Raw genomic sequence first — 25,901 nt, 5'->3', positions numbered from 1 at the left:
TGCTGTCTGTATTTTTAGCCACTCCACGGCAGAGCAGGGGCCATTCATTGAATTTGGTGTCATTAGCTCTCATGTTTATCTCTCGGATCAGGGGATTTATATACATGCACTAATGTAAGAAGTTGAGTCTCTGCTGTCAGCTAAAATATGTCACATTTTATTCAGTAGAGCCTTTCCTTGAACCGTGAACTGCATCTACCCTCGTGACTGACCGGATGCAGTTAAATGCTGTGAAGTCGGGCTAATTCCCCAAAGACTAGTTTCCACACAGTTTGGGAGATTCCACAGAATTATTTTTAAACCTGAATTACACCCGGAGCCAGAGAAGTTTTGTTCTGACTCAGACAAATACGTTATTGTAGATAAATATTGTTTGTATGACTCGCGCTAATGCCGTCGCTCCCTGGTGAACGCTAAACCCTTCACTGTCCGGCCAGAGCCAAGAGATGTTCCCTGTCAAAGCGATTGCTGCGTCCGCACAGAGCAGAGCACCAGCCTCTGCCTCTCACGACATAAAGAGCTGTGGTAGTTTATGGATATGAACTAGAAAAAGTTTCCTTTGTCATATTGAGTTTAACGAGTGTCTGATTTATACCAGTGTATTTTGGCTGCCCTGATTGTGGAACCTAATTTTACACCAGATCATTTTTTAGCCTGACCCTGTTTTTTTTTTTTTACTCCATTCATGTGACAATAGCAAAGTGTTCATGTTTGTCCCTCTTTCCTACGGCCATTAAGCAAGACGCGTGACTTACCTCATTTCAACTTTTATCTCGAATCATCGTTCAGACTGCAACTCCAGCGTGTTTTTTTGTTTGTTTTGTTTTTTTATTTTACACATGCTCACCTCACAAGTGTGCATCAAAGCCAGTATTTTGAGCGCGCCGTCAGACCGGTGTGGTGTGACATAGTGGGGCTTTAGTGGAGCTTTAGTGGAGCTGGGTCGTTGTGCTGTGCCTGTGCGTGTCTGTGGATGCAGGTGTGTGGACGCCTCTGGGACCCACAGCTACTGCATCACAGATGTGTTTGCTCTAAAGTGGGAAAGCCAGCGGGGAATTGCCTGGAAAAACCTGTCCATATGAGGCAGTATTCTCTAGTGTTTTGTACTGTATTGCTCATATATGTGCAGTAAATAAGAAACATGAGGGATACGGGAAGTCACGTTTTATTTAACGCCCCAGCGCTTGGATTCTACCGCAAATAGAACAAGAATGGACACAGTTAAGACGAATACGCTTTAAATGTGTCGTAACGTCCGGGGGAACATAGATACAGACTCGGAGGAAGGTTTAACAGAGAAACAAGAGCATGTAGGAAGCTGGGACGGAGGCTGAGGTGCAAGGTGGGTCCAAGAAACAGGATCTGGCAAAAAAAACAAAAAAAATAACGGGATCTGGCAACAAAAATGAGAAAAACAGACTGAGCCAAGCAGAAATTGTACCACGGAGGATACACGGACGATCTGGCAGCGTGTGAAGGATCCTCGGTCCGTTTGCGCTCCAGAAGTAGAGGCTTGATTGCTGATGGGCTGCAGGTGTGTAGTGGGTGGTGCCAGCGTCTCCTCCCAGCTCCAGGCACAGAAGGGAGGAGGGGAAGACAGCACAGAAAAAAACACACAGACAGACTGGGATCTTGACAGCGCACGGAAAACGCAAAAAACAAACGCAAATCCTGACAAAATGATCTTGGATACTGTGCAAAACCACGTATAAAAATGCACATAACCTATTTCCACAGCACATGTAACACGCCTGCTCACACCACATGTGTTTGGGTCCTTTGGGTTTTAAGGATGCTTCACTAATCAAAGCGAGCAGTGACCTCAGGGGTAAAGACGTGTCTCGGTGTGGTCAGCGCTGCTCTTTCTATTCAAATTGTATATTACAAAGAACGTCAACACTGAAGTCTGTCCTCAGTTTAGACTTATGTGCTGTATTTTCTGGTATAATCACAATCTCTGACTTATTTTGAAAGAGTTTTTAATTAATTTGATTGTATCGTCCTGTAACGTTTGTACAGTCACGTCATATTATTTGAAATATTTCTAATAATTCTAATAAGGACTGGTCTATTCTGATCGCACATATGTTTTATTGCCATAGTTTGTGTATTGAATAAAAACCTACATTTAACATTTAACTGTAAAGGCTCTGGGACACTGGCTTCATGGTGTTTGTAAGGTTCATTTTTACATTTTGCTTTGATTCTACTCCTGAGGAAATGTCTAAAAACACCACATTTTACTGTTGAACAAATAGAATTGACTCTTGTGTTCCTAAAAAGACGATATCAAATCATTGGTATTAGCTTTCATCTCTCAAATAATCAATTGAAGTAAATATTGAGATACATTACTAACCAGATCTCTGCTCAGCCATGCACTGCGACACAGAAACAGGCTCGTTCATTCATAAATATTGACTGTGCTTAAGCTCATAAGAGATGTGAGTTTACAGAGGCTTTTTGTCCATCCTCTGCATCTTCACTTCTTGACCGCGGCTGCTCCGATGTGGATTTCCTCTCAAAACGCTATTGATTTGTTCTTTGTTGAGGAGAAGCATCTTTACCACTGGTCACATATTCCATTTGTCAGCAGATCAAATTCTGCCCGTCGGCTCTGGACACGCTCTCGTTTCACTAATGCCTGCGTTTTGCTGCTGATGTGAGGCAGTTCAGGTGACAAACGAGCGTCAGTGAACTTTACTGACTTTGACCAAAAACAACACTGCTGCTACTGTGTGTTTTAAATATTTGTACACATGATCAGTGCTTTAATGTGTCAAATCAGTGTTTTCTTCTTTCTTTAGGTAAAAAATACACTAAAATACAAGTTTATTTTCCATTTTGATTGTGTTTATTGCACTAAAAATCTTAGAAAACGTCCATACTGTGAGCAGGCTTGCATCTCCACAAACCTGGCTCTTATTTGACCTGGAGGAGCATAAAACTATCTACACTGAGAATGTTCCAAAGTGCAGTTTTAACTTTATATTTCTGTGGAGTCATGCAGGTGATGTGCCTCCTCCTGAAAGTTACAAACCGAATTAAAACAGAACTGAAGAAGCGGAAACGTCTTCACTCCCACAACGATTTGTCCAGATGACAGATTTAAATTTCATCTTTTGCGATGAATTAAAACAGTAACAAAACAAAACTCCTTCTTCCCGACAATAAAGAGGTTTATGGCAGATGACGATTAGAAGAGACACTTGAGGATAAATAAATAAAACCTTTTTCACTTTTTGATTTGATTTGAGTTACTCCCTCAAAGTTCTGTGACCTCTTTTTTTAATTTATATTTTTGCTTATTTTTTTTATGCTAAACTCTTTTTTTTTTCTTTTTTACAATTTTCTCATCCAGTAAATATTCCACTTATATAATTTCCTTGCCCTGGCCTTAGAAACTTAGAAACTGTGAGGTTTTCTCAAGACTTTGTGGTTTATGTGAGAAAGTGCAGCTCATTTTTTGTTGTTTTGTCCATTTTATGATGAATTTACAAATCCTTTATTTGATTAAACGTTCACCCAGCGCCCTGATACGTTCTGGTGTAACGACGACAACAAGAAAATGAAATGGTTGTTTAATTCTAATGTTTATATGTTGGTTTTTGTAACACACATCTGGACTATTGGACTACAGTATTTTGTTTAACGGTGTCTTATAAGCACGTCAAAGGGCTCGGGCAAGACACAAAAATAAAATAGAATCAACCAACTCAATCAAATATAATTCATTCTTCTCCAGTTTCGTGTACTTCTTCTTCTTCTTCCATTGACTCAGATTGTCCCCCTCCCTCTCTGCGCTCCCTCTCTCCCTCTCACTGTCTGCAGAAGTGCGACTGCCTGCTCAGTCTGGAAGCCTATTCATCCGACCAGAAGCGCCGCGTGTGTCAGTGCCTGAAGGACAACATAGACAAGCAGCTACAGCTTTACAGGAGGGAGCCCACTGTTCCACATTTTGAGCAGGTAAGTCTTACACCCATTTACCTGCACTTTTACACCCATTCCGCTGTACGTCGCACTGTACATATTCAGTACTTTTCCTTCTCTTGTGACACTGTGCACACATGAACACATGGCAGTGCATATATTTGTGCATTCCCCCATAACAGATGCTCCGTGAACTGCGCACACATTTGTATAGCACCTTCCCGCTGCTACATCACACACTTTGAAAGCTTCTTCCACTTTGAAACACTTTGATAAAACTTTATAATTTGCGCAGCTGGTGCAGTTTAGCTATTCCATAAACTGTTTCAGGAGTTCGTATGTACCTCGCGGACTGACGAAAGCGCTGATCGATGCCCGTTAACGTTCATTTTCTTTTCGCTCTTAACGCTTTGCCGTAAAGGTGCCAAGTGCTGCTGACTTTGCATTGTGAGTGATCTGGAAGTGCTCGCAGGCTTTCGACGATCTGATTGGTTGGCGTCCTGGGAGGGAGATTACTGTAGCGTTGTGAGGTCATTCGCAGCATCACCGAGGGAAATCAATCCTACTGATTTTTGCGTTTTCTTGTCGGCTCATCATAATTGCTATTTTGACGGGAAGTAATTGTCTAAGTAAACCATTCTCACGTTGTTCTTGCTGCTAAAATAATTCCAGAACGTACCAATGGGATTACCGCTTGCTTAAAGGTGCACTATGTAACTTTTCTGTGTTTCTGTGCTTATCCTGGGATGTCCCACAGTACGGCATTCAGCCTATCTACCCAACACTTAAATTTTAGACGTTTTATTGCTCTAAAATACCTTGAAAAACATGCATTCTTACAGTGAGCTGGGTCATTTCTCCACAGATCAGGTCTCCACGAAGCAGAAATGCTTAATGCCACACTGTGGGACATTCCAGACAAAACAATAACATCTCCATAGAGACAAACAGGAGTACATAGTGCGGGGTTTATTTACACTTTTCATTATTTACTGGCAAATGTTTGGCTATTTACGCTACTAGCATATATGCATTTTTAAACTTAAATATTAACATTTTTAAACTTAAATATCAACAATAATATCGTTTATTGTGATAAAAAGGGTTGACAATAATCGTTCGTGGGACATGTTTCCAGAATGTGCAGAAAAAAGCTTCTTCTCCATAATAATCTTTGGTAAATTTTCGTTGTTTTTGCTAATATGAAAGTACAGTTCTATAACAGTTATTTAAATATGGAAGCTAGTCATAATATTCAAATGATAATGATTCATACAGTGTCCATAACATCATTGTCATTTTATTATTGTGAATTGCAATTGTTTTGGCCATGATAATCCATATTTCAATATCGTCCCGTGTCTAATATCAACTTGACAGAAAGAGCGAGTCAGTGTTTAGCTCAAACTGCAGGTGCGTCATGGCTCGAAAAGTCTGTAATGTTCTTTTTTTTATATAGAGAACATATAGTAACACTGACCCACCATATGCATAAATGGATGTAGCTAACCTGCTAGCCGCGGCGTTCCAAACAGGAAGTGATCGTGGGCGCACTTCCAGCTCCATCGATTCTGGCTCCAATTCACTTTACATTATAAAACCGTCACCCCTCTCTCTGTACCTGCTGCTGTCAGACTCGTCATTTTGGTCTTAAATGTTCGTATTAACCCTCTACATGATCCTGGGGTTCATTTTTTTGAGTTATTTTGAGGTTGTTTTTTTTTATTTTTTAAGTTTTTATTATATATGTATTTTTTAAGTTATTTTGAGTTTTTTTTTTTTAAGTTTATTTTCTTTCTTTTTTTCTTTTTTTGAGGATTTTTTGTTTTTTTTATTTTGAGGTGTTTTTTTTGTTATTTTAAGTTTTTTTTTTTTTTTTTTTTTTATTCATAATTTTGTTATTTTGAGGGTTTTTTAAGTTTATTTTATTTATTTTTTGTTATTTTGAGGATTTTTTGTTTTATTTATTTTGAGTTTTTTTATTTTAAGGGTTTTTATTTATTTTTTTTTATCATTTTGTTATTTTGAGATTTTTTAAGCTTATTTTCCTTTTTTATGTTTTTTTGTTTGTTTTTGGTTTTTTTTCTTATTTTGAGTTGTTGTTTTTTTGTTACTTTGAGTTGTTTTTTTGTTTTTTGTTTTTTATTTTGTGTTTTTTGTCCCCTCTTGCTGTACCTGCTGCTGTCAGACTCGTCACTTTGGTCTTAAATGTTCGTATTAACCCTCTACATGATCCTGGGGTTTTTATTTCACTATTGTGTCTGTAAATCACGATATGAACATTAATAACAGACAAATCAGGCGCCTTCTTTCCCCGACATCGCTCCGCTAGCTTTAACCTTCAACAGCGTCGCTCCTGATTGGCTCTTTGGTTGCTATGATATTCGGTATAATATATAACTCACTTAGGCAGTTACTTAAAGGCAGCTCCATTTTTCTATATCAGAATTTCACACTGAATTAGACCCAAGAAGGACATGTCTTGTTTCAAAAGTGCGTGATGTTTATCTCTCTATATCGCTCGCTTGCGTGTTTTGCACAGTATATATGCGTCTTTCTGGGGTGAGAACACCACACAAAGCTGCTCTTTCTTTAATTTGCCATTTAATAGAAATCTGAATGTGCTCCTGAGGCTAAATGCTTAATCATAACATTTTACGTGGAGACAAATGAGTTCACTTTTGATTGTGTTTCTCCTCAGTACCTCAGAGGCAAACGCTTTGTGTTCAATGCCAAGTGTGTTTAATTTGAAGTAAATTAACCTTTTAAAATGTAGACAAGAGGAAAATGACTTTGTACTACATTTGTGTTGTGTCAGGCCGTTTCATGATCTAATTTTCACAGATGACCTTTTGAGGAAAAATTAAAAAAACAAGAGATTTCCGCAGTGTTTTGAATGATTTATGTGTGACGGGGTAAATTACAGACTCAATAAGTGAACGGTTTATTCGTTGTTACTGCTTAATCAATGTAAGACGTTTCGTAAATCAAGTGTGTGTTTCCAGCGAGTAAACGCAGCACAAAGTCGTCTTTTGAAAACTGAACAGCTCATTTCCCTTGAGTCAGAAACCGCAGTTGTCGCCCCGCGCGTCCAGCCTCGTAAACCCTCCTCAGCTGAGACGTGCAGTTTACCCAGTACTTCTGTTCAAAGACTGCAACGTAAACGCCAAAAACACGACACAAACTGATTTTGGTCGTTAATAGTTTCCAAGGGGGTCGTGGGGTCTGTCAGCAGCTGGCACAGTCCCGCTCCTCCGCAGTCGCTTTGAATCCGACACTTTGATCATAAAAGTGAGCGTCTTTTTAACTGACTGTCTAATCCTCCAGCCCCTCTGTGAATAGTGTGCGATAATAATGTGCCGCACTGTTATGCCCACTTCACAAATCTCTGCAGTTTGCACATATGTGGAACAGAGGATTTAGGACATTGTTTGTAGATAACTTCAAATGTCACTGATCCTGAGTGTTTTGCATCATCACAGCTTGATCCGAAGTCAGTTAAAGGGCAAACTGTCTTTTTTTTATGCACTTTTGCACGCTTTTTTACAGCGTATGAGCGTGCATTGTGTTCTGTGTTCAGACAAATTTACATAAACGTTGGATCGCAGTGTGACTCTGAAGTGCTGTACGTTTGCAATTAGTTTTCTCCCCGACAAAACCCACAATGTCGATGAAACGTTCTGCACCGACAAAGGCGCCTACGAAGGTTTGAACTTTGAGAGAGTTTAAACGAGAGAGAAATGTGAGAAAATGTTAACGCCTGTGTGAGAAAAGTGTATAAAGTGTGTGGTGAGGGGTTTAACAGACAAAAACAGAGAGAATAACGTTCTGCACCGACAAAGACACCTGCTGTCACTCCCAAAAGGTCGAGGAAGACGCTAACGATGCTAAAAAGTTGGACTTCTGGACACGCTGAGGGAAGGTAGAAGCTCCGCGGCTGTAGGGGGCGACATCACGGAATAAATGAATCTTCAAGGAGGAAAATAACGTGGTTTTGTTCTATAAAACTGTACTTATTTTAAAAAATCTACAAAGGTTTGAACTTTGAGAGAGTTTAACCTCCTGAGACCCCACTCTTGCATGACGTGGCATTATTAATTTCTCTTTGTTATTTGGGCTGATTGGACCAGATGAGTCTAAATACAAAGAATTATCTTTTTACATTATGTAGTTTCTGAGAAAAAAATATGTAAATCAAATGTCCTCATATCTGGACATTTTAATCATTTTGATAAAACATTTAAATAATGATTTGCAAAAACTATTTATTAAGACCCTGAAAACAGCAACATTTGTCCTGAATGTAAAAACAAAATGAAAAAAAAAACAACTATTGTGCCTCTTGGAACAATGTGTCTTGTGTGAAGAGACAGGAGCAGGAAGAAAAAAACATTCTAAGCATTCTAAACTGTTAAACAATGAATATATATAATATATTTGCATTGTTGCTGTTCTTGTATGCTGTTATTCTTCTTCTAAAAATTTGCATTGTGGCCTTGATAACCCAAAATGTGTTGTCCACATATGAGGACGCCAGGTCTCAGGAGGCTATACAAGAGAGAAATGTGAGAAAATGTTAACGCCTGTGTGAGAAAAGTGTATAAAGTGTGTGGTGAGGGGTTTTACAGACAAAAACATAGAGAATAATTAAAAAAAATAAAGCTGATACTTCACGGATTTCGCCTATTGCGGGTTATTTTTAGAACGTGACCCCGAGATAAATGAAGGAAAACTATAATATGAACATTTTAAGACCAAAATGACGAGTCTGACAGTTTTCTAATGTAAAGTGAGTTGGCTAGCAGGTTAGCTATGTCCATTTATATATACAGTCTATGATTTGTATTATTGTAGTGTCTTATGTAAGTATACACAAATATAAGTACAAAAGAATCACCTCAAAAACTACTACGACTATAAAGAATAAAATAAATGTTGTCTTAATAATGCATAGATTTGTCTCTCTGGATGTTTAAGTTAGTAAAAAGTGTACGGAACCGGGAGACCTGAACGCTCTGTGGGGTTTAAACAGGCTCACATGTCAAAGATCTGACTTGTAACTTGACTTGCTTGATAAAAAGGTTCATGCCGTACTGCGAAACATTCTCACCAAAGCAAAAGCATCTCCATGGAGACAAGCAGGTGTGGTAGTATCGTGCATCTTTAAGTAACAAAACCAGTATTAGCCAAAAGGTTTTTTTTCAATACTGCGAGAACACTTAAATACTTGGTTTAAATTAACGTTAAAATCATAGACTGTATATATAAATGGACGTAGCTGACCTGCTAGCCGCCGCGTTACAAACAGGAAGTGATCACGAGCTGCGTTTTTAGCATCAATTCTGGCTCCAATTCACTTTACATTGAAAAACCGTTCCAACTCTCCGTGTATCCGCTGCTGTCAGACTCGTCATGTTGGTCTTAAAATGTTCGTATCGACCCGCTCTACACGATCCAGGTATTTTATTTCGCTATTGCGTTTCCGTAACTCAAGATATGAACATTAACTTTGGAACTCGGCTCCAAATTGTCCGCGATAACCGCTGCTACCCTCGGTGAACTTCATTTGCTGTGGTTAAAATCTAAATATCGTGTAACAGTGTGTCATTTTGTCATAGCGTGGTTATCGTGTCAAGATGGACGTCCGATGTAAAGCCAACGCCAAATCGATATCTGGACAACCGCTCACCAGGAGACACATCAGCCGTCCAAGGAAACGAGAGAAGATGTATTTCACTGCACCGCGTAAACAGCCTTTCCCTTATACTTTACCAGTACGCAGTGGTTTGTACAATTGAGCTACTTCCTTCCTCGAAAAGCTTCCGGTACATTCTTGTCTGGCCGGCATTAGCCTCTAAGCTGCTGGAAAAATAAATGTGTTCAGCTGCGCACACACTTAGACACACAGCCTCCAAATGGGAATTTAAGCAGGACTGGCCATTTTGCAAACGACAGGCGCAGTTCATCAGACACAGTTAGCGTTTGATGGGAAACACTACACTGCTCTCAGCAAGTGCAGGGAAGAAAGCCACATAAATAAATATAATTAGACCAGGCAATAAGCTCTCACGGACAGTACGACTTATGCAAAACGGCTCCGTGTTGATGTTAATGGGCAGTTCGCTGGCTGTTGTTGTCAATGGCAATCGTACTGGTGCATTTTATACTTTCCCCTTTGCGTATCTTACTGTTTGTACAAATTGGAGATGATGTTTATCGGTGATGGGCTTAAATAATAGAACTGGACTGTTGTTCTGCTTCTCGCTGGCAGACACACGTGAACTGGATCAATGAGGGGAGAAGCTGTGGGCAGATAGGAAGTGTCAGCGAGCGTGCGGCGTTTGATGAGCTGCATCGCACTACGAGAGCACGCTGCATTTCAAACAGAGGCACAGATTAACAATAAGATGCTTTCTGCGAATTTGCATCACTGATTCATCACAATAATGAATAACCGGTTTGAGCTGTAATAAAAATAACTACTTGTAAATGCATCTTTTTGTTAGCTTTTGTAGATATATCATTTTGAAACGTTACATATCTGCTAGAGCACGTGTCAAACTCAAGGCCCCCGAGTCAAATCTGGCCCTCCACATCATTTTATGTGGCCCTCGACAGGGTAAATTAAAACGTTGATGGTCTTAAAATCTCAATTTATCAGGAGATACACAGTTACACAGCCATTTTTTACATCTAGGCAAATGCATATGCAATATTTGTAGCTTGGATAAGTAATAAATACATAAACAGTTAATTAACAAGTTATAAAATTTGTTAGATTTATTTTACATTTGGCCCTTTGAGAGCAGCCATTTTGTTGATGTGGCCCTTGATGAAAATGTGTTTGACGCCCCTGTGCTAGAGCATAGTTCAAACTTATCTCAAATGACTGTGGGGCCTTTCGTATCCAGCTACTTTAGACTTTTAAGGACAAACTGCTAACCACTCTGCCAACATGTACTTTAAGAAAAATATATTTACAAGCCAGAACCTCAATCTGAAACATAATCTGTATAAAAACGTGGACAAAGCGTTCATCTCCAGTCAAATGAAGCACATCAAGGCTAGCAGTTATAGCGCGAATTTGGAGCAGAGTCCTATGTTTAAAATTCCGACTGCGGGTATCATAGCAACCAAAGAGCCAATCAGGAGCGAAGCTGAGAAAGGTAACGCTTCTTCCCGCCCGCATCACTGGTTTAGCAGGAAGTGGGCGCATAGCAACGCTGTCAATCAAACCTGTTGCTAACGCTAACAGGAGTGACCTCGAGCAAAGAAGGCGCCTGATTTGTGTCTTATCTTTGAGTTACGGAGACAATAACAAAATAAAAACGGGTTAATAATAATGAAAGGTTTTTTATTCTGCACTCTTATGTTTTAATGTTAATTTTATGATGATTATTTGTGATTATTTATGGTTTGATTTGTGTGATTTTAACGTCCTTCTTATTCTGTAAAGCATTTTGAATTACTTATACAAATAAACTTGGCTAATATGAACATTTAAAACCAAAATGATGAGTCTGATAGCAGCAGTTACGGAGAGAGGGGACACAGTTTTTCAATAGAAAGTGAATTGGAGCCAGAGTCAGTTGAGCCAGAAGCGCAGCCCATGGTCACTTCCTGTTTGGAGCGTGGCGGCTAGCAGGTTAGCTATGTCCGTTTATATACACAGTTTGATTTGAAGCTTAAAAAATACATTTATTCTCATTGGCGCGTGTGACGTTGGTGCAAAGTCTCTCATTTTCATCACATTGCTTTAACTTTTTTTTATCAGAACGGAACAATTTCTACATTGGCCAATTCTTTAACGCACTTTTCAAGTTCATGGTAAATGCTAGTTTAAAAAAGCGAACACGCCCTCGGCTACGCTGCGGTGACAAAGAATGACTCGATGATTCGCTGAGTAATTGCCCCATCGAGAAACTATTTGACAGGAGACAGCAGAATCTGGCGAGGCAAAGAACAACCAGTCAGAGAAAAAGTGAAACTCCCAGCAGACCCCGCGGTTATGAATTATAAAATTACACCGCAGCAGATGACAAGTGCAAAATGGAAATGGGAAGTTTCTCGGAGGCGTCATGAAAAACACCTCGGAAAGTCATGGAGACACCGATAATGTCAGGAAGGGAAGTGCATTGAGCGTATTGGGAGGAACCGTGTCTGGGTACAAGGCGAGAGCGAGATACAGAGAGTCTTTGAAGCACAGCGCAGTCACACGCATCGAAGAGAAGAAGAAGAGAGCGCGGTTTGATCGTTCAAAGTCGAGCCAAAGGAGACGGAAACTAGTCCAAGGATGGGGTTTTCTCATCTTTTAAGACGGTCGCTACACGCCAAGGCTGCCCCGCGCAAAAATATGTCATAATCAAGAACTAGAAGTAGAATCTGTGGATAATCCTGACATTTTGAACGGCAGGTGAAGTTCGTACACAAATATTATTCAATTCAGGGTAGTTTTATTTATATAGCGCATTTAAAATACAACTTAAGCTGCTCAAAGCGCTTCACATAAACAACAAACTAAAACAGATATATCGTATTTTCTGGACTATGAATCACACTTTTTTTCATAGTTGGGGGTGCGACTTATACTCAGATGCGACTTATATGTGAAATACAGTTGTAAACAAGAGAGAAATGTGAGAAAAGTGTATAAAGTGTGTGGTGAGGGGTTTTACAGCTGCAAAACACACATAATAACTGTAAAAAATTAAGCTGATACTTAGTGGATTTCGCCTATTACGGGTTATTTTTGGAACGTAACGTCTCTGCGATAAACGGGAGACCACTGTACATGTTTTTTTTTCTTCATTATTATGCATTTTTTTGGCTTATACTCCGGAAAATACAGGACATAAAATACAACACAGCACCTAAGAGCAATAAAACGATAAAACACTAAGATATCCTGACCAAATCTTCTTCAGTTGTGGTCAGATCACTGCTGGACACTGCTTTATATCTGTCTGAAGGGAGGAGCTAACGACACTGACGCTAACACACCAGTTTGTTTATACTTTCTGTTTTTTTTGGCTCGGTCTAATGAGCTACACTAAATGTGAACTGTGCCTGAGTCATACTTAGCGTACTCATTCAGGCCCTTAATGGCTGCTCTCAGCACTAGACTAGAATGACTTTTTGCATTTTTTATTTGGTAAAAACATCGCAATTCAAATCATATTCCCAATCCTTTTTGCTAATGTAAATGTCATAAACCCAGATTCACAGCTTAAGCCTTGCACCCAATCAAATCTAACCAGAATATTAAATAAAGATGGAGTCATGTGAGTCTGTTTCGCACTAACACTTATTTTTAGACTAATTTAATCAAACGTGTGAACTTACTGCAGTGGCTGACCCTGTAACAGCTTCTGCCAACAGCCAAAATTCAGCCAAAATTACAATCACAACAAATTAGTGAAGGAATCTGCAAGGCCTACACTGTCTTTTCTCAAACAGGAAGATGATTTCATACCTATTTTTTCTTTTCACTTGCTTCCTACCATTCTTTCCCACTTATTTCAGCATCCGATGTTCATTGTTTACGTCGCGGTTAACAATGGAGTCACTGTACGAATGCGAATGTATGGGGAGTATTTTATGGCCTGCGCCGGTGCCGTTAGTCTATAAGACCCTCATGACTTTATAAGAGACTCGTTCTTTCATCCTCCTTGTTCTCAATTAGATGCGGATGATTTCTTTTACCTCTTTTTCCTCCTCGCTCACAGATCCATATGGGCACACTCGCACATGCTTCCAACACAGGCTATTTTTGGGATACGCTCAAGTGTTTCTAATGGGGTTAGGGTTGAGGTGGGGTTACATCACAGCTCATATGAGAATGTGAACTTAATCTCACATTCCAGGAAACATATGATTATCGTTACTTTTTTTTTTTTCCACAGTAATGGGGGAGTTTAGAAAGTCTGTCTTTTTTAATGATGGTGAATTTTAAACCTTTTCCAAATTCAGACCATCCCTAAAATTGAAATGTTACGACAGTTTATGGTAAAATGAACAAATACATAAGAATACAAATAGACCAATAACCGTCGTGTACGTCACCAGAGCGTCTTTACACATTTAAATGTATTTAAATGTATTTAAATGATGCTATTCAGCCTGAGCACGTGTCGATAACGGTTGCTCCTCTCTCACTTAAGCACATTCAGGAGTGTGATTTGTTATATATGGGATATGACATAAATGGGATTCATTTCCTTTTCTCTTTTTAAACATGAATGACTTTCCTTTAATGGAAAAACATTTGCTTTTATTTTAGTTTACATCAACTATTCATGTGCAGTATACAGTGTTATCTAATGCCAATGATGCATTTGTGAAGCAGTTACTGTAGGAAACCACACCGACGTAGAAGCAGCGTCAGGCATGAAATCCATTCTCTATATTTTAATTACAGAACTCGTCACATTCATTAGACTTTGAAGCTTTGAAGCTACATGAGATAATTGTTTAATTAGTAAATGATGCCTCTTCACACAAAGGTGTGTCTCATTAGCCATGTCAAAGAAAAGACGCTGTATTTATTAAAACTAGGATTTGCATTTCCGTCAGTACAAAGATGGTTTCTTAGTTATAATGAATCAAACAGGTTTATGTAGTTTTGGAGCCTTTGTGTTCAGCTCAGCCCTGGATAAACTGAGAATATGGTATCGCAAAGGACATGCAGTGAGCCCAAATCAGAAAATCAGTTTTTATCATGACTTTGGACCTGTTTCACGTCCCCCTGTGGCTCAGTTCATTATGGCTCTGTGAGATATTAAAAACATTTGTTGTCATAATCTACAAAGATTTTTACAGTAGCAGTTCAGAACATAGGTATCCCCGTTTTATACGACTCAGGCTGACGTCCACTTGAAAATCCATCACAGTCATTGGGCCATTTAACCGGGTTATGTGCAGATCTCTTAAGCAGCGTGGAGGAGATGCCCCTTAAGAATCCCATTACATTTGAACCCATGATATGATTAGCTGAGGTATAATGAAAATGATATACCTGGATGATCTTTCACATGTGCGTCGTCTCCTTTTATGTGTTTATTATAACGCGTAAAAAAAAAAAGATGTGGCTCTAAACCTCATAGTTTCTCATCGATTTTCATTCCCTTCTTTGATTTGCTACCGACCAACTTTCTAAAAATAGCAATCGGCGCGTAGAAAAGGGGGAGAGCGTAGAGAGCGGACACTGGCTGGTCTCAGGAGACGAGGTAGTTTGCATTTGGTCCTCTCCGTGACATCCCCATTATTGCTCTGTTTTAATCCAAGACAGTTTTAGAATCCCTCCTTTTGCACTCACACCTCTCTCTCGCCCTGCTCCATCTGTGTTGTTTTTATCATTTCTAATTTCCCCCACCCTTTCCGTCGCTGAATCCGTCTATTACCCCCTCCTTCTCTTCCCCCCACCCCTCTCACTGTCTTTTGCACACACACACGGCGGCTCACACTTTATTCTGAGCTCGGCTCGGAGCTGGGACTGCAGCAACAAAACAGAACAAGAAACTGGCAGGAAGAAATCACATACGCTCACATTGGAGACGCAGACTGAGGTTGGCGCTCTGAACGTGCCCCATCAGCGAGTGGGTGAACTGTGCTCGTTCTACTCCGGGACATACACTTGAAACTTAAAAACATTCACAACCAGATGCCTGTGAATAAGGTACGTTGTCATTAAAATCTGTGAAGGTCATTTAGGGTCATTTCTGTTGTTATAGTTTTATTATGATTGTGAATCCATTATTTGTTTAGTTTCTGTCACAATCATCAAAGTCCTGTGTCTTTTTAGTTCAGTCAAACATGTGCTGCAGTTTATATAAAGGGTTATTTAGTAACTTTATCACTTCATTCTTGAGGCTGTGCTCTGTGGTTACATAGATGACTTATCAATACAAACATTTTGTCATCTTGGTTTTTTGACAGGCAAAATGACACATGAACTTATTTCAATTGCAATTTCCCTTTGGAATTATTAGAAAACTTAAACTAAAACAAACGTACTTGTGATCAGAGTGATATCATAATATTTAGAGCACAATTCCAATTAGTTAAATTAAACCTGCCACAGTGATCCCAAGCCCGAATAAAGAGAGAGGGCTGCACATAAATATACTCTTTAAAAAATATATATATTTATACATAAAAATATATTATAAAAATCACTGCTTACACGTGAGACACCAGAAGTGAAAAGCCAAAATGAGGGAAATTGACTTTTCTAGCAGCACGTATCCAAGCAGAATGGCTCATATTTGGCTCATATTTGGCTCATCTTTGGCTCATCTTTGGCTCATATTTGGCTCATATTTGGCTCATATTTGGCTCATATTTGGCTCATCTTTGGCTCATATTTGGCTTATATTTGGAGTAAAGATGAGAAGAATGGAAATAGTGTCTATACCTTCACTTATTTCTCTACATGCTTGAGCTTTGTCACTTTTTTCCTGTGCACTGGGAGCCAGCAGGTGTGTGTCTCTCCTGTCATTACCTTTCAATGTCAAATATTGTTTGTCACAGTGAGCAGATAAAACCTGTTTCTTGTGCGTCGCTCTGAGGCTCTTGAGATAAGAGTGAAAGAGGTAAGAGCCGCCGAGAGAGGGAGGCTCGCTAAATTAGTCACCTAGGGACAGCCACATTGTTTATCAATGAACACGCTAAATTTAGGCCCCTGTCATATTTCTAGAAAATCAATGTTTACATTTGGTGCCACTGCGGCGTCCCTCAGGCAGAACAGCTCTGACTCTTTCACAAACATTCACTTTATGAGACCTCAGATATACCTGAGGTAAAAGGTTTTAGAGTCGACCCCTTTAACCTCAGCCTGGTTTTCATAGAAAAGACACCAGGATTTTGTACGAGGAATAGAAAATCAACAAAAGAAAAATCAAATCATGATGAGAAGAATTCATAATGGTCTGAATGACTGTAGTGCCTTGTTCTTGTGACGTTTTTATGATTTCAAAGGCTCCAAGAATCACAGGGAAAGGCAAACTCTGTACTTTATGTTCAGTCTTTAGATCCTACATGGATATTTGTAGAGTGACTTTACGCTTTTACCGATGCAACACAAATCCAAGCAGCAGTGTTTCAGAACAAGCACTTGATATAAACTCTACTCGATAAATAATCCTACCCTGCCACCATAAAACCAACCTCTCAATGTCGCCAATAATAGTGCTAAAAGCTATTCATTGAGATAATGGTGAGTGATGTTTCCCTTAAAGGATGCTATTACAATATAGGGACGCACCGGCCTTGTGTCTGTATTTGAGCAGTGTGTCTGTCTGTTAATGTGTGTGTTTACAATAGATATGTGTCCATTGTATGCTTTGTGACTCTCGTGGGACCTGTGAGGCCTTAATGTCTTCACAAAGAAATGACGGGGGTGTTGTGCAAATGGAGCTGCAGTGTAAACATGCCAATATTTGTGGAGCGACACGAGCGCGCTGGAGTACATTAAAGATGAGTTTAGTGGCGCACAGCAGGCTCACATGCTTCCTCACCACTCGTTTGCCTCCTCTCATTATGTGCGCGCCTCTCCTCCTCGCTTGTTTGTGCAGCTTGGGAGTCTACCTTCAGAGCCTCTCGGGCTTTTTCCCTCTCCCTCTCTTGCTCTTCCCTCCCTCTCTCCCTCGCCTCGCTCTGTCCCCGTGCACCGTTCATTCGGCCTAACCCACTGACAGGCTCGCACACAACCCTCAGCATCCACAGATACTCCTCAACACAACAGTTTGTCACAGGAAGTAGGCCACTTTGACAGGGATGTGTGGAGCGTCTCTGTCTGCCATCTGTGGACTGTGAGCTGGAACTACTTTTCAGGTAGGGTTCATGTGTCATTTGTGCATGTCCTGTATTGAGTGGTGATGTTATTACTTACCTCATCCTTGGCCCGAGGTCTGTGCAAAGTGATTTTCTTTTGCAAATAGGTTTCATAAGGTTACGTGGAGTAGCTGCTGTCGTTTGGTCATACAGGGACGTAAACAGCACATGAACATGACAGGAAAAACAGGGAGCCTCTATATGACTCTATATGATTTACGAGATGTGCGTGTTTATCCGTTTATAGCTTAAGTTACTGTTAACCTATATGTTGTTTTGCTTTTGCTGTGTTTTCCCCAGCCCCTGATCCAGTTACCCGTCCTTCCGCTTAATAGCTCTAATGTAATTGTGCTGGTAATATCACCTCCTTCTCAATAAAAAAAAAAAGACTAGTGGACACTATTTCCTGCAACAGTTTGTTTACATCCCCCATTTGGCTGCTTTATTCCACTGGCACAGCTCCACATGTGATTTATTTGTCCACATGGCCAACGGATTGGAGGTATAAAACAGGGCGGGATGAGGGGAGGAAGAGCATCACCGTTAGATACATGGATATTTGATCACAGATGTTGGAAATATATGATATGCAACAGTAGAAATCAGTGGGTTTTGCCAGTGAGATTAAAATATTTGTATTAATTTGGTCATTAGGATTACGATACCTTCATTTCTTCTTATGACTTTTGTGATTTTTCTTAGATTTTTCCTTGATTTTTCTTTGATGTTCACAAATTACACAGCACAGTAGCAATTTTTGTACTTTTGGCATCTAGGTCTGAAGCTTGTCTAGAGTTAAGAGCTAACCACAACTGAAAGGAAACAGACTTTTATTGCTTTTGGTTTGATATCCTGATGGTTCGTGCGTTCCTGCATTGTCCTGCGTTTGAAGCTTGACTCCCCCTCCCACAGCGCTCTACTTATGTCTGATTGTGTTCACTCCAGATCATGCACATCGGGTCATGAAATGTTGCGTTGATATTTCTATAAAATCAAAAAAATAAGAAAAATCAGCTACTTGCCCCAGTGAAATTGCACTTTAAAGAGAATAAGTCTGTAGTTTTTAATCAGGAAGTCATTCGTCCAGCTTATTTTAACTCATTTTAGATCAATTTGGGGTTTATAATCAACAAAATGTGCAGTACTCATGGCAGTTTATTACTAAATACCACAAAAACGTACGTAAATATAAACGTACCTAACCTGACCTAACCTTCCAGATGGTCACCAGTTGCTGACAAGTAGATGCAACTTAAACAAAACCGTAGGCAATTTCTCTTTTACTTTCTAGCAATTTATAGTTTTTTTCTAGTCAGTTACCATCACCATCAGTCATGTCCTTACTATAAACTACTTGGATTTGTAAATGATCTTTTGAAAGTGCTTTGATAGGACACAGCTTCAAAGTTATTCCATTTCTACTCCATTTTTTTCCCTTCTATTTTTGCCTTCCTCCTTCAGAGCAATAACGAACTCACTGTAAACTCTCAGCTCTACGAAACAAGAGATACTTTTATGATTTTCTCCACATGCAAAACATCCTCGTCTGTGGAAGCAGACAACAGCCGCACACATACACACGCACTCACCCCTGACGACACGCAGTCAGAAGACACGTCGCTGTCTCGCTGAAGGCCTCCCCGAGTCTTCCTCAGTGGTCACATTGTGTTCAGCTGCCTGGCGTCATGGGGCAAGTTACGTCAATGACATTTTTCCCCTCCAAACCCTTGACTATCTGTAATGGCCTCGTCTACCGGTCGTGACGTTTATCAAAGCTGTGAATCTTTGTCTGCGAAAGTGTCTGCGGAAGTCCGGGCCCCGCTCTGCATGCCTCTGGTCAAAACATAAGTCGCGATTACGTCAGGGACCGTGCTCCAGCTGAAATATTAATGAGAGTTGAATAAATGCACTTAATATCTTTACGGGAGACTTGTTTTTTTTGTTTGCGTTGTCACCTGCGTTATGAAATAAAGCAGTAATAAACGCGTGAGGGCATGGTTTTACTCGCACACGGCCGCAGTGTTTTCATTACTGCGTAGCTGCTGGCTAATCAGTGTGTCCAGCGTTGACCTGACATTATCCTGTACTTGTGTTCTGTGATCTACACCCTTTCCCCCACTTGCTCCTTTGCTCCTTTTCCATTTTGCCATTTAGTTCATCCCCGTAGGCCTGATCTCACAATAGCAGCCTCTGACAGATAAAGACTATTACTGCCTCATCGCTCTTTCTCAGAGAATCGAGGGCCGTGGAGGACGAGGCATCACGGCGCATATAATGAGACCATTCAGAGAGGGGCCGTCTATATGTTGGCCCGTAACGAGTTATTGATATTACACCAGGCAATAATATCAGAGAGGGCGGCTCGTCTCTGTTGTTATCGGTCAGAATATGTTTTAATAAAGACTCTGCTTGTGCCAACATGGACCCATTGACGCGTGCACATGTTCTGTCAATGCTTCTGGAACCACGCAGTAATTATGGTCAAATACAGCGGTCCCTCGTTTATCGCAGGGGGTTACGTTCCAAAAATAACCCGCGAAGAATAAAAAGCTTTATTTTTTACAGTTATTCTATATGTTTTGCAGCTGTAAAACCCCTCACCACACACTTTATACACTTTTCTGACACAGGCGTTAACATTTTCTCACATTTTTCTCTTGTTTAAACTCTCTCAAAGTTCAAACCTTCGTAGATTAAAAAAAAAAAAAAAATGAAACCAATTTCTATACTGTATCCTAAATAAAATTCAAAAACTCGTATTTCACAGTTCCTCCGACCACGCCTCTTCGTCCTGGCGCCACTTCGCTGTAATGTCTCGTAATGTTTGTTTTCCTGCAGTCACTGGTCCTCAAACCTAAAGCAGACTCCGTCCTTACGATCGTCTTGTTGCATTCACAACCCTTTTTGCTCCTTGTTCAAACGTATTGCTGCTGTCGTCCTTTTGTTATTTTCCTCCTTCTGTATGTGACAAACCGAAGATTCATTTATTCCGTAATGGCGCCCCCTACAGCCTTCCCTCAGCATGTACAGGAGTCCAACTTTTTCTGCGATGTTTAGCACCTTTCACAACCTTTTGGTGCCTTTGTCGGTGCAGAACGTTTCCTCGACATTGTGGGTTTTGTCGGGGAGAAAACAAATCGCAAACGTACAGCACTTCAGAGTCACACTGCGATCCAACGTTTATGTAAATTTGTCTGAACACATTCTGTACTGGACAGGAGACACGGCACGGAGGAGACTGATGGACAATGGTCTACAGTCCAACAGCCAATCAGGACGCACGACACAATGGTCTACAGTCCAACAGCCAATCAGGACGCACGACACAATGGTCTACAGTCCAACAGCCAATCAGGACGCACGACACAATGGTCTACAGTCCAACAGCCAATCAGGACGCAGAACACAATGGTCTACAGTCCAACAGCCAATCAGGACGCACAACACAATGGTCTACAGTCCAACAGCCAATCAGGACGCACAACACAATGGTCTACAGTCCAGCAGCCAATCAGGACGCACAACACAATGGTCTACAGTCCAACAGCCAATCAGGACGCAGAACACAATGCACGTTCATATGCTGTGAAAAAGCATGTAAAATAACAAATAAATAAACATATCAGCGCACATTCACTTCATTTAAAGCTTTGAATCATGTGTGCGTTTACATAACTGTAAACGTGGGGTGGAGCGAATGGTTTCACTTAGGCCAAGCAAACAACCTGAGCTCTGTGTGACCCTCGCTAATGAAAAATAACATGCTCCACAAAAGTATTTCCACTCGAGGGAGGACGCGTACAGCACCGCATTATCAGCTCCGTACACGCCTATAAACGCACATCTACGTGAGTTAAGGCCATTCGCTTTGCACTTCGCTCGTCTCACTTCCATATTTTGCTCCCTTTGTTTTATCTCTCTAATCTTTTAATTTCCTCGTAATATTGTTTTAGCTATCTAGATGACTTTGGCGTCCGAAACTACACGGTGGGGGAGGAAAACGGTTCTTAAGAATACATTACCACCGTGACGTCTTGTCTTATGACCTGTTCCCTGTTCATCTTTTTCAGTGCATTCCAGTTTTTCAAAGCTTGTGGGATTTTTATCACGTAGACGGCTGATGTGAAAATGTGGTAAAACTAAGAAAAAAAAACACAGATATATATATTTATGGAAAAGGGAATAACCAATGGAAGTGTCATTTTCGTATCCATAGGTAGCTTCTGGATTACAGTCGACCTCAGCGGATAGGACCCTGGTCACCACGGCAACTAAAGGGCAGAGGTCAGACGATTGTCCCTGGGTGCCTCTATAAATGTCCACGTTTTCCTGTTTTTGAGAGAATTTGACATTTAAAGAGCAGCTTGGTTTAGGAAAGCATATGCAACAAGAGTAGTGTTATTATTAGCATTAGCGTTAGCATTTTTAGCATGTATTGTATTTACAGATAGATTACTTAATCAATGCATCGTCCATTAAGAAGCTATAATGTTATTAGACCAAATTTGTATAATTGTTTGATTGTATAATTTCCAAAATGAATGAACACCCGACTCTAGAGCCACAATCCAGCACCACAGCATCTTAATGTTTATTTATCACAGACTGGATAAAGATGTGGACTGCAAGTATCATAGCAACCAAAGAGCCAATCCGGAGCGAGGATGTTGAAGGTAACGCCCCGTCCCGCTTGTTTAGGAGGGAGCATCTGCCTGGCAATGCTGTCAATCAAATCTGTTGCTAACGCTAACGGGAGCGACCTCGGGGAAAGAAGTCGCCTGATTTGTCTCTTTTCAATAATCATATCTTGATTTACAGACACAATAGTGAAATAAAAACCCCAGGATCACGTAGAGGGTTAATACGAACATTTAAGACCAAAATGAGTCTGACAGCAGCAGGTACAGAGAGAGGACACAGTTTTATAATGTAAAGTGAATTAGAGGCAGATTCGATGGAGCAGGAAGTGCGTCCATGATCACTTCCTGTTTGGAACGTGGCAGTTAGCGGGTTAGCTACGTCTATTTATATAAAAACAGTGGCCCCTCATTTATCACGGGGGTAAAAATAACGCGCAATAGGTGAAATCCATAGTATCAGCTTTATTTTTTACAGTTATTCTCTATGTTTTTTTGCTGTAAAACCCCTCACCACACACTTTATACACGTTTCTCACACAGGCGTTAACATTTTCTCACATTTCTCTCTTGTTTCATTAGTTAATAGTTCCTCTGACCGTGCCTCTTCGCCCTTTTGCCGCTCTGCTTTAGTGTCGCTTGAACGTTTATGTAAATTTGTCTGAACACATTCTGTACTGTACAGGAGACACGGCACGGAGGAGACTGATGGACAATGGTCTACAGTCCAACAGCCAATCAGGACGCACGACACAATGGTCTACAGTCCAACAGCCAATCAGGACGCACGACACATTGGTCTACAGTCCAACAGCCAATCAGGACGCACGACACAATGCACACTCTGTAAAAAAGCATGTAAAACTGTAAAAACGCAAAAAATCCACGAAACAGCGAGTCCACGAAAACTGAAGTGCGATATACTGAGGTACAGTCTATTTTATTCATGTAAGTATGAAGGGAAAAACAGCTTAGCTAAATTCACTGCTCATTTGCTGAGAACATTCTGTATTATAAAATAAACTGTGTATACCTGTGTAAATCGCAGAGTTCACTGACCCAGAGGAAAAAGTCTATGGCTGCCTCAGAGTCTCTAATAGAAATGCCAGGCCCAATATCCAATGCAATGAGGCATGCTTTTATCCTATCAGTGGACTAACTGCCAGCAAGGCCTTAAATCAAATCTGCTCAGTGGGCGAAGCACAATCTTCACTGTTTGACCTCTGACGGCCATCCAAACACACAATATTTCACTCTGAAAACACAGTACAGTACCAGGCTTGAACATGCAGTTATTCCTTACATCCACAGACTGTTTATATAAATGGACGTAGCTAACCTGCTAGCCGCCATGTTCCAAATAAGAAGCGATCATGGGCTGCGCTTCTGGCTCCATCGACTCTGGATTATTAACCCGCTCTACATGATCCTGGTGTTTTTATTTTGCTATTGTGTCCATAAATCAAGATATGATAACATTAAAAAGAGACAAATCAGCTGCTTTCTTTCTCCGAGGTCGACCCCGCTAGCGTTAGCAACAGGTTTGATTGACAGCGTTGCTAAGCACTGTCAATCAAATCTGTGGAAGGGGCGTTACCTTTCACAGCGTTGCTCCAGATTTGCTCTTTCATTGGAACTCAGCTCCAAATCCGACCATATAAATTAGATCCGTGATGTCTGGATGTCGGGAATAAGACTTGTTTAAAGGTTGTCTGGACGTTTAGATTTATTCACACAAACTTTCTGTGGTTCACTGCAGGAATGGGCCGTATGCCAAGAAAATTAATATCAGAATTTCAGGAGAAGATTTCATTATGTTTCATGTGCACATAGTGTTTTTACTATAACTTTACGAGGCAGTGTAAAGTCATGTCCTTCTAAAACATCACACAGTTTTTCTTTTACTTTAGTGTGACTGGTTCAATCTCTCTGCCACTCACTCCTGATGGCCTGACTGACACTCGCCAATAGGAAGAGTTGGTGGGGAAAGGCACAGAGCTGCATTAAACATAGAAACACTTCATCACATGACGACGTCACCAGAATGGCATATCACACGTATGAGATCACAGTTTGATTTTTATTGCTCTGTGGACCGGCCCTGGTTCAGTGAATGAAACACTTTTATCAAGACGTCTGCATTTCCTCTTTACATACTTCATGATAACTCAAAAGCTCCAATTCTTTATGTGACTTTGCATTATTCAAAGCCTTGTTTTACAGCACGGTCAGTCGTGTCCAAACTATGGCAAACCTGGGAACAATGTGACTCTCAGGTCCATTTCTCTCACGCTGTTGAGGAACTGGCTCAAATGACCAACAGCAGTACTTTTTTACAGCAAGTTTTAAAACTTTTAATGTGTGATAAGATCTGAGCAGGCTGTGTGGCTCAGTTTAACTTGTGCTAAATGCACCATTTGAATTATTCATTCTACGGCCCACCAGCCTCGATCGGCCCGCCGCTTCGTCTCTTTCAACATGAAAAATAGTTTGGACAGCCAGCGCCTGAATCATTGTTAAAGAACATTTACGGAATGTTGAAGACAGCAGAATATTGTGATAGTGAGGGGCCCTGTCTGTTGTGTGTGCAGTTGTGTGTGCTCGTGTCAAAATGGGAGTGTGTGAGAGGAAACAAATGTATTTGACAGGACAGGTGGCTCCATTGTGTCTCAGACCATATCTTCAGCGGTCAGCAGCTCTATGTGCAGGACGAGGACAGGCCGATACAGTCAGGACGCCACAATGTCACGCTCCAGTCACAGGTTTGGTTAACTGGTCAAATATAAGAACTATAAGGGAGATTCTCAAATGCAAAAGTGAAAATGGTAACACACACACACAGGATGTACGAGGTTCTACTTTTTTAGCAGTCGAGATGATAATGTGACATTTGTTTCGACTGACGAAGAAATGAGAACCAACATTGAAATGACTTTCTATAATGCAGTCTTTCTTTAAAAGGTCACAGTATGCAAACTATTCACAGGATTATTTTGGATCCAAGTGCTTTTTTTGTGCAAGAATATCTACAAAATGATGTAGTTTTAAGTAAATGTGTTTAGCGTTTCATAGTAAGACATATTAGAGAATACCTTAGGTTCAACACCACATGCTTTTTATAATAATAATAATATATACAGATAACTTTAAGAGCACATGTTTTAAGGGAATTTAATAATAATGTTCCCAAAGGCTGCACATGCATCACAAAAACATACCGTGTAGTTGTTTGTTTGTCTCACAGTCACACATTTATCTCGCTCAGTGGAAATATAACAGATCATTTCAATGTGTAACCAGGATGTCGCCTTCGTGCCTGTGGTCAGATCAGACGAGCAGGTTAGTGTGAGCGTTCTCCAGTAAACTGTTAAAGACTTTGTTTCAGTAAGAACGTCCAAGGTCTATATTACTTTCTCACATTATTAAAACAGTGTTGTCTTGTGTTTTTGCTTCTGTTGTGTGATATGGCTATTCATAAGTTTATAGAGATCCATAAATGTGCCC

The 25,901-nt window shown here is 40.4% G+C and overlaps 1 protein-coding gene across 6 annotated transcripts in view; it reads left to right on the top strand.

The window, feature by feature from the left end:
- rgs3a (regulator of G protein signaling 3a) overlaps nt 1–25,901 on the top strand; it is a 100,253-nt gene that overhangs the window by 39,552 nt on the left and 34,800 nt on the right. For 5 of the 6 annotated variants that reach the window (XM_055231622.1, XM_033989116.2, XM_033989114.2 and 2 more), the window contains one exon: nt 3,832–3,966. In XM_055231622.1, coding sequence (XP_055087597.1) covers nt 3,832–3,966 — 135 coding nt within the window. Of the gene's footprint in view, nt 1–3,831; nt 3,967–15,438; nt 15,605–25,901 lie in introns of those variants that run through there. The other variant, XM_055231623.1, reaches the window with a different exon arrangement.

Source organism: Periophthalmus magnuspinnatus, chromosome 23 (genome assembly GCF_009829125.3).
Source record: "Periophthalmus magnuspinnatus isolate fPerMag1 chromosome 23, fPerMag1.2.pri, whole genome shotgun sequence".
NCBI lineage: Eukaryota > Metazoa > Chordata > Actinopteri > Gobiiformes > Gobiidae > Periophthalmus > Periophthalmus magnuspinnatus.
This window is presented reverse-complemented; position numbering and strand designations above follow the sequence as displayed.